The sequence below is a fragment of the Eschrichtius robustus genome, chromosome 13 (genome assembly GCF_028021215.1).
Source record: "Eschrichtius robustus isolate mEscRob2 chromosome 13, mEscRob2.pri, whole genome shotgun sequence".
NCBI classification, from domain to species: Eukaryota; Metazoa; Chordata; class Mammalia; order Artiodactyla; family Eschrichtiidae; genus Eschrichtius; species Eschrichtius robustus.
The window spans coordinates 43,340,661-43,354,046 of record NC_090836.1 but is presented as its reverse complement, the minus strand read 5'-3'; the positions used below and the strand labels follow the sequence as shown (position 1 = coordinate 43,354,046).

The 13,386-nt window shown below is 43.9% G+C and overlaps 1 protein-coding gene across 2 annotated transcripts; it reads right to left on the bottom strand.

Annotated features, from left to right (window-relative positions):
* Positions 1–836: 836 nt before the first annotated feature.
* DAZAP2 (DAZ associated protein 2) lies at positions 837–5,106 on the bottom strand. Of its 2 annotated transcripts, none has more exons than XM_068560171.1 (4): positions 4,988–5,106; positions 3,874–3,992; positions 3,210–3,455; positions 837–2,284 (listed from the first exon to the last, which is right to left on the bottom strand). In XM_068560171.1, the coding sequence occupies exons 1-4, from the start codon at positions 4,998–5,000 to the stop codon at positions 2,156–2,158; spliced, it is 507 nt and encodes a 168-aa protein (XP_068416272.1). In that variant the 5' UTR covers positions 5,001–5,106; the 3' UTR covers positions 837–2,155. The 2 variants fall into 2 exon arrangements, with proteins under 2 accessions (XP_068416272.1, XP_068416273.1); XM_068560172.1 differs by having other exon boundaries at positions 3,287–3,455.
* Between the last annotated feature and the right edge of the window lie 8,280 nt (positions 5,107–13,386).

Genomic DNA, 13,386 nt, shown 5'->3' with positions numbered 1-13,386 from the left:
GGGGGCCCCAGGGAAGTTTCAGAAGTTCCCAGAACAATCTCAGGGGCTTGAAACAAAGATGGTCCTGGGAAGTTTGTCCTAGAAGAGTGTCATTAGAAACATACCCTGGGGGATTAGTTGTTTAGCTTCCATCCTGGCAAGGGCCAGATTTTCCCAGACCCATTCTGCGTACACACAGAGGGAACCAGGAACAACCTACCTATCACTTTTCCCTCCGGTGCCCTTTATATCAAGCCCAGAGAGGCTTCTTGGAGCTAACTTCGTCTCAAAATGAGGTATGTTTAAAAGGTACAAAGTTTTGGTAGAAATCATTAGCTCTTCAGGTATTGTTTACTTTGGAATTAAGCTGTATCTCTTTCGAAGTCTTAAATATATTGCCTCCATTGTTCAAGCTCAAGTCCACCCAAGGTGAGACCCAAGAGTTGAGGGATCAATCTTGGCAACCTATATTCCAGGAGTTTTCAGTATTTCTCCAACAGGATTTTGGAAAAACTGAAGGTCCTCCTGCTAAAAAACATCTTCCTGAAGTCAAACTTAAGGGCAAGTTAGGAGAATCAACTGTTCCCTTATTTCTAAGTTTATGTTCTGAATTCCTCTGGCATAATAGGCTCATAAGAATCTGAAAGAGCTTAGGAAGTAAAATGAAGAAAAGTTAAACATCTAGAATGGAACTCATGAAAATGGTCAAATCTTAGCCTTGTACTCCTGCATTTAGTTGAAAGCCTTCATTTAAAAAACCAGAATGACAGCAGCACTTATCTGAATTCTAGGTGGGATATAAAAGAAGATATATACAGAAGAGATCTAAAAACAAGCTGAGTAAAGAATCCTTGAAGTGAGGTGTAATGCAACTTCATCACTTTATTCAAATCTTCAAAATAGTCTTTATTCTACATTTTTAGTATAAAAAATCCACAAGTTAAGTGCACCACAGTGTAGAGAGAGACATACAACGCTGAACTTCCTAACAGTCAATGGTACAGTCAAACATCACATGTACAGAACACAAAATTTAGATGAACTGAAATTATAAAATAAAATAAAATCCAATTTTAGAGAACAAAAATCAAAATATTAAGGATCCCTGAAATATTCTTAACCCTAATGAGATTTCACTGGACTCAAGTCATTTAGTAGTGAGGCATTCACAATATGACCCCATTAACCCAGCTCAGGAATTCTTGGGAGCCATAAGTGGCTGCATCAGACACTGACAAGAAATGGTAACCAATTTTTGATCTGAAAACTCCCCTTAATTTGGCTCTAGAGTCATCAGGCTTTTAAATGCATCCTCCTTCTTGCCCCTCAAATTATAAACAAACTGCTGTTTACAATACAGTTTGCATCCTTTGTTAAAACAAAGCTCAGTTTTTCTGGCACCAAAGCAAATTTGGGTTTGCAAATTTGGTTCATGTATGAAGAGACAACCTATGAGGAGGGTCCAAAAGGCACCCTCCACTTTTGCTTGAGGAGACGCAAAAGCAGAAGTAATGGGGTCTGTGCTTGGGGCACAGAGGGGGTTTCAGAGGATCCTTTGTGAAAGACTAGTTAAAAGATGACAGGTGGGGAGAAGTGCAAGGAGAGAAGGAAATTAGTCTGACTGGCTTTCTGTCCTGCACCATTGATTCAATGGAGATTGGTGGGAAGGAATGGAAGACGAGGGTTGAGGGTAGGACGTGGGGCAAAGGACGGAAAGGAAAAGGCAGATAACTAATGCAGTTCATTTATAACAAGTAATATAAATCAAAGACTTAAAGGAGATTAAAGACCAATCAGAATAATTTGGCAACTTTAATTCTTAGGAAGATCAAAGTTCCCTCCAAACCTAATTTGATGTTTTATTACTAAAAGCAAAGACCAGTATGGTACAGTATTACTCCGCAGGAATTAAAGGAAGATCCTTAGGGCTGCTTTACCCACATTCATTTTATGAATGGATACCTCCCCTACCTCAAAATGCTTTAGGGCGGTACTGCTACCATTACGTGGTTCCTTATTACGTTTGAAAAGTGCCTGAAAGTTTGGGCACCAGAAAGACACCCCAACAACATGTGTCTAAACTGCAACTTCAGGTTAATATGACTAAAGCAGTTACATTGTGAGAAGTGCTGAAGGTATGTGATGTCTTTCCCGGCACAGAGGTGGCCTTGGTTCTTCACCAGATGGTGTAGCCACCATCTGAGCCACCCATGAAGAAGTTTCCCTTCCGCTGAGTTACAAGGACATTGGCTCCCTGCATGACTGCGAGCTGAGCAGCATTGGGAGGGCATCCAGGGGGAGGAGGCTGAAAGGAAAAGACAAGGTTGATTGGACACGGGGCAGCTATGGAAGGGAAGTGGACAAAGGTGAAAGAGGACCAGTCAGGAAGACGCCAATGTGCTAACCCGTGGCATCTCGAAGAGCTAGCTGTGCCACCAATTCGGGTACAGCAGGTCTCTAGTCTCTGTGAGCCCAAAGATACAAACAGGAAACCCACTCATTTAAAGGGTTCCAGGTCCAAGATAAAGCCTATGGATACCTTCTGAGTGTGGGTAGTCCAGACCCATAGGCATTTTCAGGGCAGAAAATCACTCCTACTCACATTCTAAAATACAGGGAGCGGGTACTAGGTCCAGGGCCTTATGTCACAGGGTCCAACAGTTTTCAAATGGCCCTGGATAATCTGAAAGCTCTACCTGATGACAGCATTCTCACCTCATCCCTAGCCTGTGGTTATTGAGTAGATGATCCTAGCAAGGACCATTTGGGCTCTAATTCCCATACACAGGAGAACTAAGCAGGAGACATAACTAAAAGCCCTAGTATCTTTCTAAATGTAATCTAATGGGGATTGTGCATTCTATTTTTTAATCATCATGGTTCCTAATACAATGCCATACTGATAGCAAATATTAAGTAAATGCTTATGGAATGGATGAGCAGTGTTACTAGACCAGTACCAAAGTGAACTGGGAAAGCAGCAGGCAGGACTCCTAAGACAGTAAAACAAAGGAATCTGATTAACTCAGACACCAGTGAATGTGCCAGATGCTACTGACTTGCCACAGTTCTCCTGCCCCCTCAAGTGCTTTCTGCCTGACTACTGGACGTCAGTGCTTGCACCAATACCAGCAACTATTACCCAGGGATGATGAAAGGATGACTATGCAGTCATTTCAGAAAGTTAAAATAGGCAAGGGTTGAGTTTTTTGTGACAAAGTCATACTCACAGGAATGTTTCCAGCAGTAGCACCAGCTCCAAATCTGGCACCTGCATCATACCCTCCTTCCACCAGCACTGCTGAACCAGGTGGATAGATGGGACCAACTGGATAATAAGCCATGGGGATTGTGGAACCTAAAGGTCCAACAGCCACAGACTGGGCCATGGGAAGATACAGTGAGGCGCCAGGAAATGCAGCTGACATGGTGGGGACTGTGGCAGCCCCTGGGTGCACAAAGCTCGGACGATAGAGCTAAAAGAGGCAGAAGAGAAGGCAACTAGTTACTTTATGACATTCGTATTTCAGATCTCTTTAATGAGTCAATTCTTAATTCTTCTTGTGCAGATTACACTCTGAGTTACACAAGTTGCCTTTCCACTGCCACTAAATATTCTCCTGGATCACTTCCTGCTATAGCTAATGTTAGGCTCAAGGAATGCAAACTCATCTTCTTAACCTCAGCCTCTGCCAAATAACATAAAATAATCAGATAATGCATTCTCAACCCCAACAGAAATTGCTGAACTGTATAATAATGTTTTAGATTATTCATGTGAGCATTCTTTCCTGTTTGTGGAGAGTAAATAAATGTGTGGAGTCAGACTTAGCTAAAGACTGAAATCATGATCCAAGAGTATTCCATTCATAAAGTCTAATAAACTGGAAGCACCTCTGAGTAGGCAGGTGGAGCATCAGTGTAGGGTGGAGCCTGAGGAAGATGCAAAGTCTGAGGGTACACAGGGTTCCCAGGAGGCTGCACCGGGTAGGTTGGCTGCGTTGGATATTGACCTGGAAGACAAGAAAACAATGCATGTTGCCTACAGTACAGAGTCACCAAGATAAGGCAGGGCATACTGGGTAGCTAACCTAGCCGGAGCAAGCAGAAAGAGATTTGCAAACAGACCGACTGCCGTGAAGGGCCTGATCCCTGGAGCCAAGAAAATAAGCATCCTCTTTGCACCCTTATAACTGAAGATGCTGGATTCTAACTGGACAGGTAAAGCTCGTTCCAGGAGAAAACTGGTGTCAGGGGAAAGTCTAGCTGGGCCCAAGATCCTTCCAGAATGCAGGGCAGCTCTGGGAACCCCTTCTTGCTGATGTTTCAAGAGTGTGTCCTGTCTCTCTACTCTGGGTGGTCTCCAAAGGTCTCGTTGTAACTGACCAAGACCTCATGAGTAACAGTGGTTGTGGTCATCGACCTCACAGGTTCCTACTCAAGGTCGACTTCCAAATAAAAAAAGTGAGTGGTGGAAGTAAACCTTGAGATCGGAGAGGGGGTTGAGGGGAATGTTCTGACACAGGAACCGGCAGACGTTCTGGCCTCCAGCGAGGATAAGGGGAAAGAGACCCGTCGGGCCCGCCCGGCCCGCCCACCAGCGCCGGCACTTCACTAGTTAAGCCCGGGGGCCTGCCTGTGGTTCCGGAGCGCGGCGCCCCGCCTCTTTCAGCTCTCCATTGGCCCACCCAAATCTCACCTCTAGCTCCCCATTTGCTCCTGCAGATGCCCATCTCGACAAGCCTTCTCCCCCCCACTGCCCCCCCCCAACCCGAGCCCGCAGCTCCAAACTGCGCCACAGAGTTTAAGGGGGAAAGGGCCGGGAGGGAGCGAGCAGCCGTAGTTCGGGGATGACAAAGGCGTCCGGCGAAGCCCCGGGCACTGCACTGGCCCAGGAGCGCGGCGCAGCTCTCCCCAGGCCTGGCGTCTAGTGACCCTGGGCTTCCGGCCCGCTCGCTCCGGGCCAGCACTACTTCCCCCGGCGGCCTCAGCCGCCCCCTGTCCTTGCCTTTGCTGTTCATGGTGGCTGCGGGTCCGGTTCGGCTCGGCGTCGCGGACGGTTATTTTTTTCGTCCTCTTCCTGTTCGTAGTCACTTCCGTGTCACGTGACGATTTGTCCGCCTAGCGTCACCCGACGCCCGAATGCCGCTGCCACCGGAAACCCCGCCCCTTCGCCCGGCCTCCGGTAGCTGGAGGGAGGGCCCACGTGATCCCGCCCGCTCGTGTTGGCCCCGCCCACTGGGTCTTGTCCTCCAACCCTTACCCTTGTCTCTCGACTGGAAGAAAACCAAATACAGGTATTGTCTCGAAACAGGAACTTCTCTTTCTTGGGCGCTCGGAGGCAGTACCATTAAACTATTCTCCGGAACCTTTTCCACCTACGCACAGCACCTCAAGGTCATCTCACCTTGACAGTCTTTCCACGAGGGGCATAGATTTCTACAAACGTCTCTAACTGTCTGAGATACGCTCCCCTCCCCAACCCTTGATTTGTTGATCACGCGTTCCCCTCACTCGAATCTTCGCTGCCTGTCCTGCCGACAGACGGTCGGTATTTATTTGTGTCGCTTTCTCACCATAAAGAAGGGTATGCTGTGTTGTGTCCCTCCCGCAGCAGCTAGCACTAAAACTGGCATACTCGTGGTACCCAAGGAGTGCCTGTGGCCCGGCCCTTTGGTACCTGTTACAGGCACCAGTACGGCACCTTACGTGTATTTTCTCCGTGTTATCACTTCTCTTCTAACTTAATTGTTCTTAAGGGCAAAGATGCCATCCTTTAAGGCAGCAATTAAGTTTTTCCTTCCGTTCTTCATTTTAAGATATCTGCTGAGCGCTTGCTATGTGCAAGTACAGAGATGGAGCTGAACAAGACAGCCCAACACTATTTCCTCATGGAGTTTACATTCTGTACTGCAGGAAGAATATTAGAAAAGCATCTGAAAAGTGAAAGCTTTGGAAAGAAAAGTCCTCAGTAAACATTAGGAGCCTGATAAATACTTGCTGATGAATGACTTAAACCACCGAAAAGAGCTGTACTCACTTCAACTCAGCAATCTCTTGTTTTTCTCTCCAGTATCATATTACAGTTTGCAGAGCACCCTTAAAATGCACGATTTTATGGGGTCATCACAGGTCTTCACAGCAGCCCTGTGTTGCAGACGGGGCTTGTTTGATCATTCCTGTTTTTCAAATGAGAGAATTGATTAAAGAGATTTGCCCTAAGTCACACAGTGAGCAGGTTACAAAGTCAGGTCCTGTATCCTGGTTCCCAGGTTCCCAAGTCAGTTTTGTTTTGTTCTTATCACTTCACTCTGCCTATCATGGCTAAAATACCCTAAAAGCCCAATTTCCAAGACTATGTGTATTTGGAGTTCTTTTAGGTTCCTTCCCTTTCAGTATATTCATATTGTTTATTTAGTTCAGATTAATATTAGTATTTAAAGCCTATGATATTTACCTTTTCCTGTATTTCTGACTCTAATCTTGAAGGCAGGCACAGTGTTAGATATTCACTCATTGAACAGTTCTTCAGAGAACACTAACAAATGCCAGGCACTGTTCTAAAACAAAACAAAGCTCTTGCTCTCCTGAATCTCACCTTCTGGTAAAGGGGCTTGCAAACTTTTTGGACCAAAATTGACAGTAATACACTTTAAATCATGACCCAGTACACACGCATTTATAAATATACGTAACTGAAAATTTTATGATCTGATACCTCCTTCTGTGTACAATGCACTGTCATATTTTATATTTTCTCCTATTTCCTTTTTTCACTTCTGGTTGTGATTTCACATCCTAGTAACAAGTCAGGACTCACAGTTTGAAAAACACTGGGGTTTTTTTTTAGTGGACTTTTACCCTTAGGGCCTTGCATTTTTCTTAGCATGAAATTTGCAAGCAGTAGTTGGTTAATTTGAATGAACATCCTTGGAGGTCAGATCAGTCAAATCTTCTTCCTTGTAACCTAACTTTTACAAGTCAGATCCTAAACTGATTCCACCCTAAAGCCTAAAACTGGAGAGGTCATTAACCTATACCCATCCTAACCTGTGGTCTGGGCCTCAGAAAATAAAGGAGTGAACCTGAGAAAGGAAACTTACCTTTTTTCTCTTACTGGGCCCTCAGTTAGGGACCCTGAAATTGTGTTGACTATAGCAGCCCACGTCAGTGAGAGTGTAGGAGAGGGATGCTAGCTAGTTCCAGTCCTCACTGTGTCACCAACTAACTGACTTTGGTCCTCGTCTCCTCCACTCCCACTTATTCCTTGTCATGTAGGAGTCAGATACTGCACCACTGTCCTTGCAGATATTATCCACCTCGTGTCCATAGCAGACCAAGGAAAAGTGCAGGCAAGCGGACTGTATTTCAGAGAGGTTAAGTAGCTGAACTAAGTTACACAGCTGCAGAGCCGGTGTTCAAACTCAGCTTTGCTTGATTTTACAAGCCTTGTTTCTAATGTTTACATTGTTTAATCTATTTACCTTGTTTTTAATCTGCTGCCTCCCAAAGGTCTCAATTTCATCATCTGCCAGAAAATTCACATGATCCTTGTGTCACCTCAGGCTCTAAATCTAGGCTCTGTTTTAGGGAAGGAAAAAAGCAAAGAAGAGCCTGAGAAGGCAGAGGGGAAGTAGGCCAAGCTGATAATCAGGTTGTAAATTCTGATCAGGCCCTAGATAAAAGTACAAATACTTCTACTGGATGGTAAACAGCCATTGCCCCAAGCCCTCTCCCCAAATACCCTTCTCTGCTCCAGCCCTCCACTGAAACCCCTCCTCCCCAGACCTTTCCATGGTCCAGTAATTAAAGGGGTAACTCTTTTTTAAATTGTTTTTTAATTAATTAATTTAGCTGTGTCGGGATCTTCGTTGCAGCATACGGGATCTTTCGTTGCGGCGCGCGGGCTTCTCTCTAGTTGTGGCACGAGGGCTCAAGAGTGCGCGGGCTCAGTAGCTGCGGCGCGCAGGCTCTCTAGTTCTGGCACGAGGGCTCTAGAGTGCGCGGGCTTAGTTGCCCCACGGCATGTGGAATCTGAGTTCCCCGACAAGGGATCGAATGCGCGTCCCCTGCATTGGAAGGCAGATTCTTAACCACTGGACCACCAGGGAAGTCCCTAAAGGGTTAACTCTTGACACCCAGGAAGCCTGCAGGACCTAGCTCCAGCTAAGACAAGCTGCCTTCAGATTGGTCAGTGCCTCCTCTACAGGATGTTAGGTATTTTGCTTAACATGCTGGGACCAGGGTCTCCTGAAAGCCAGGGTGGAGCCAAATGAGATTACCCACAAAAGAAGGGGCTACAAGCCGCTCTTTTCTCTGGCAGGTGGGATTAAGGGGCATCTGGCTACTTTCTTGAACAGGAGTCAAGAGCTTTTCCGTTTTCCTCATTCTCCTTGGTCCCCCAATGAGATGAAGATGTCATTAAGTCATCAAACATCCTTTCTTGAGTTAATTTAACAACTATTTATCAAGCACCTGTTATGTGCCAGGCCCTGTAACAGACACTAGGGAAACAATAGTGAAGAAGCACACTTAGTCCCTATCCTCATGGAACTTAGTCTACCTAATGGGAGAGACAGAAAAGTAAACAGATAATCAAAATATAGTGTGATTAATGCTGCCATAAGGACAGTATGGGGTGTTATGAGAACACCTGGGTGAGGTATCTAATCTTTTCTACTGTGGTCAGGGAAGGTGTCATGCTGGCAGTGATGTCTGAGATGAAATCTGAAGGGTGGGTGGAATTGAAGCAAGTGAAGAGGGTTCCCCAAATAGGGAACAGTGTATGCAAAGGCCTACAAGTGGGAGGGCTTATGGAGAGGGAGGATGTGACAACAGTTCAGTATGGCCGGTACATGGAATGGAAGGTGAGGACTGGTCAGAGATGAAGCTGAAGAGGTAAACAGATGCCTTTCCGTGCCAGGGGCCTTGGAGCCCGTGGAGGATTCTGTCTTAAGATAATGGAGTCTATCCTACAGGCACAAGTTAGCCACCAAGAGTTTTCAGCAGAAAAGTGACATGATTATGTTTTTATTTTAGAAATATCTTTCTGGCTACCAAATGTAAACTAGATTAGAAAGGGGCAAGAGTTGAGGTGTGCCTGGGAGACACAGGATACAATGCAGTAATTTAGGTGACTGATGATGGCAGACTGGCCTAGGAAAGTGGCATTTGGGTAGAAAGAAGTGGGGGGATTCCAGAAATATTTAGGAGGCAAAGCAGCTGGACTAATATTGGGATTAATGTCCAGGGTTAATTAACAGGATTAATGTCAGGGATGAAAACTCCATAAAGTCAAAAGAAAAATGACAAATTGGAAAAAAAAAATTGCAATTTGTATCACAAAGGGCTACTTCCCCTAAATATTAATAGCTCCTAGAGATCAATAAGTATTTGGCCAACCATTAGAAAAAGTAGCTGGGACGAGGGGGAGTTAGATGAAGGTAGTCAAAAGGTACAAACTTCCAGTTATAAATAAGTACTAGGGAATGTAACACGATACAGATCATTAACACTGCTGTACGTTATAAATGAAAGTTCTTAAGACAGTAAATCCTGAGTTCTCATCACAAGGAAAAACATTTTTTCTATTTTTTTAAATTTTGTATCTGCATGAGATGATGGATATCCGCTAACTAAACCTATTGTGGTCATCACTTCATGATGTACGTAAGTCAGATCATTTAGTTGTACACCTTAAACTTATATAGTGATATATGTCAATTATATCTCCATAAAACTAGGGAAAAAATTTAACCAAATTTATTAAAAAAAAAAAAGAAAAAGTAGCAAATGACATTTACAGACAGTTCACAGAAAAGGAAATGCAAATGGCTTCTAAACATACGAAAAGATGTTCAGCCTCACTCTTAATAAGACGGCAAATTAAAACCACACAGATACCATTATCAGATTGGCAAAAATCCAAACATTTACTAACCTCAATTGTGAGGCTGTGGATAAGCGGACGCTCTAATTTATAGATGGTGGGAGTACAACTCCTATAGGCTGATTTGGCAAATGTCTATCAAAATTACAAATTACCATCCCCACTTCTAAGAATGATTCCTTATTTGCATTCATGAGAAATACTGTGTATATAAGGCTGTTTACTGCAGCATTGTTTGTAACAGCAAAAGATGAGAAATAACCTATATATCCATCAGTAGGGAACTGGTAAAATAAATCTTAGTATATCCATATAATTAAACACTGCATGGCTGTAACAAAGAGTGAGGAAGCTCTCCAAAATATTTCATAAATGAAAACAAGGCAAGGTTCAGAACCATGTGCTTAGCATGATGCCTTTTGTGTAAAAGAGCAGGAAAACTATATTCATTAGTATTTGAGTAAAGAAATTCTGGAAGATTACACAAGATACCTACAAAAGTGGTTACTGGGTAGGGTGGGGAGACAGAGGTGGGAGTGACTTTTCACTATACACCTTAAAAATTTTTTTTTTAATTTTTGAACCATGTGAATGCTTACCAATGCAAAACAGTAAAACAATGTTGGCACACCTATTAAAATGGTTAACATTAAAAAGACTGACTGTTTCAAGTGTTGGAGAATATGTGGAGCTACTAGAATTCTCATGCACTGCTGATAAGAATGTAAAATGGTACAACCACTTTGAAAACAGTATGACAGGACTTTAAAAGTTATATATACCATGTGATCCAGTCCTTCCACTCCTAGTAACCCAAGAGAAATGAAAGAATATGGGCACACAAAGGCTTACCCATGGATATTTATTACAGCTTTATTTGTAACAGCCAAAAACTGGAAACAGCACAAATGTCCATCAACAGGTCAATGGACAAACGCATTGTGGTGTTGCTATACAATAAAGAGGAATGAACTGCGGGTCCACACAACAACATGGATAATTTCAGTTACGCTGAGGGAAAGAAACCCGACAAAAGAAGAGTGCACACTAAGGGATTCCATTTATATAAAATTTTGGAAAATACAAACCATAGTGATAAAAAGCAGAGCAGTGGTTGCCTGTGTAAAGGGATGGGGAGGAACAGGAGGGAATGTTCCTCTTTGGGAATGTACTTGGGGAAGCTTTTGGGGGTCATGGATGTGTTCACTATCTTGACTGTAGTGATGGTTTTATGGGTGTGTACAAGTGTCAAAATTTATCAAATAGTACACTTTAAACGTGTAGTTTATTGTATGTCAGTTATGCCTTAATAAAGGTGTTTTTTAAAATAATGTTGGGATGAAGGAGAGAGAATAGCCAAGGATGATGGCTAATGAACTCTTTTAGTGAGTTTGGGCAAGAGGGATGCTGGAAGGAAAATTACAGCAGAACTCGGTAAGTGCTACAGTAGAGATGGATAAACTGTCCTCTGAGGACTCAGAGAATGACACGCCTCTTCCTGCAGGGTCTCCTAGTCCCAGTTAATTAGGCTGATTAGAGCTTTTTAATGTACCTTTATTGAACACCTACTATGTATTGGGCTCTTCACTTGTGTAACTAGAGAACAAAACTACCTCCTATTCCCCAGCCCAAAGAGGGAGGGTGGAGGTTTGTGGAAGAATCCAGTCAGGCTCTGAAGCAGCCTTTTCAAAGCTTTGGCTGGTCTTTGTGTAACTAAGGGAACAGGATTACAAGATATGTGACTCAGAAATCGATCCTCCTTTCTTATTGCTGGCGAGCCTTTGTGGGAGAGGCACTAACACTGCTCTGCATGATAATGTAAAGGCCTCACTCCACTGTGCCTACAGCAGCCTAGTAAATCCTGGGGCAGTGTCTCTTGGGGTTTTGAGCAATTTTTCTCCGTGTGAAATCCCAAACCACCTGCATCAGAATCATTTAGTGCTTCTGCACCAGGGAAGTTGGGACTTCCCTGGTGGTGCAGTGGTTAAGAATCTGCCTGCCAATGTAGTGGACACAGGTTCTAGCCCTGGTCTGGGAAGATCCTACATGCCACGGAGCAACTAAGCCCGTGCTCCACAACTACTGAGCCTGCACTCTAGAGCCCGTGAGCCACAACTACTGAGCCCGCGTGCCACAACTAATGAAGCTGAACTTCTCAGCTGGTTTTCACTTGGATTATAGGGAAAGTTAAAATAAAAAATTTAATGCTTTCCTCTATTCTTTGGAATTCTCTTTAGTTTTTCCCTAACTCTTCTGTAAAGAACGACCCTGTGTAGTCATGTTGGGGAGAATTCACAGCTGTGCCCCACTGTGACTACAGCTGCATTTCATGCAGAGGGACCATACCAGGTGACTAGCAGCCAAATGAGTGGCTGAAAACAGAATGAAACAGAGGGTCAAGCGAAGGACTTGAGGGACAGGCATGCGACAAGCCTTGCCTTCCATTCCATTTCCCCAAACGTACAGTCTTTCTTCCATATCCACGGGGGATTGGTTCCAGGACCCCCTCCCCTTCACAGATACCAAAATCTGAGGATGCTCAGGTCCCTTACATAAGATGGTATTTGCATAAATGGTAAAATAGTATTTGCCTAAAACCTATGCACATTTTCATGTGTAACTTGAAATCATCTCTAGATTACTGATAACACCTAATACAATGTAAATGCTATGTAAATTGTTGTAAATACAATGTAGATAGTTGCTGGTTTGAGTCAAATTCAACTTTTGCTTTTGGGGACTTTCTGGAATTTATTTTCCAAATATTTTCAATCCTTGATTGGATGAATCCTCTGATGCAGAACCCGTGGATACTGGAGGGCCAACTGTGCTAGAAGGAGGGGACCTTTAAAATGGAGGAAAATGCTGACACTTGGGTTTCATATACATTATCTCATTTAACACAAAAAAATCTAGAAGTAAGCATTATCCCCATTTTACAAATGAGAAACTACAACCTAAAGAGGCTATCTTGCCGCAAATTACACAGCTAGTCAGTGACCATGATCAGATCTGAACCCAGATCTGTGGATTTGACTGAATTATAATATCTCCTCCTGGCTCCTGTGGCAAAGGAGGTTGGCAATCGTGGCAGTTAACTGTCCATTTGTTATTCTCTATTCTATAGAACTTTGTTTTATTTGATGCCTTCAAGCCTATATTGCTTCTGTAGTTCACAGAAATAATAAAGGTGTTAAAAAGAGAAAACAGGGGCTTCCCTCGGGGTGCAGTCCAAGAGAATCCACCTGCCAATGCAGGGGACACGAGTTCAAGTCCTGGTCCGGGAAGATCCCACATGCTGCCGAGCAACTAAGCCTGTGTGCCACAACTACTGAGCCCGCGTGCCGCAGCTACTGAAACCTGTGCGCCTAGAGCCCGTGCTCCGCAACAAGAGAAGCCACCACAGTAAGAAGCCGCACACCGCAATGAAGAGTAGCCCAGGCTCGCCGCGACTAGAGAAAGCCCGCGTGCAGCAATGGAGACCCAACACAGCCTAAATAAATAAATAAATAAATAAT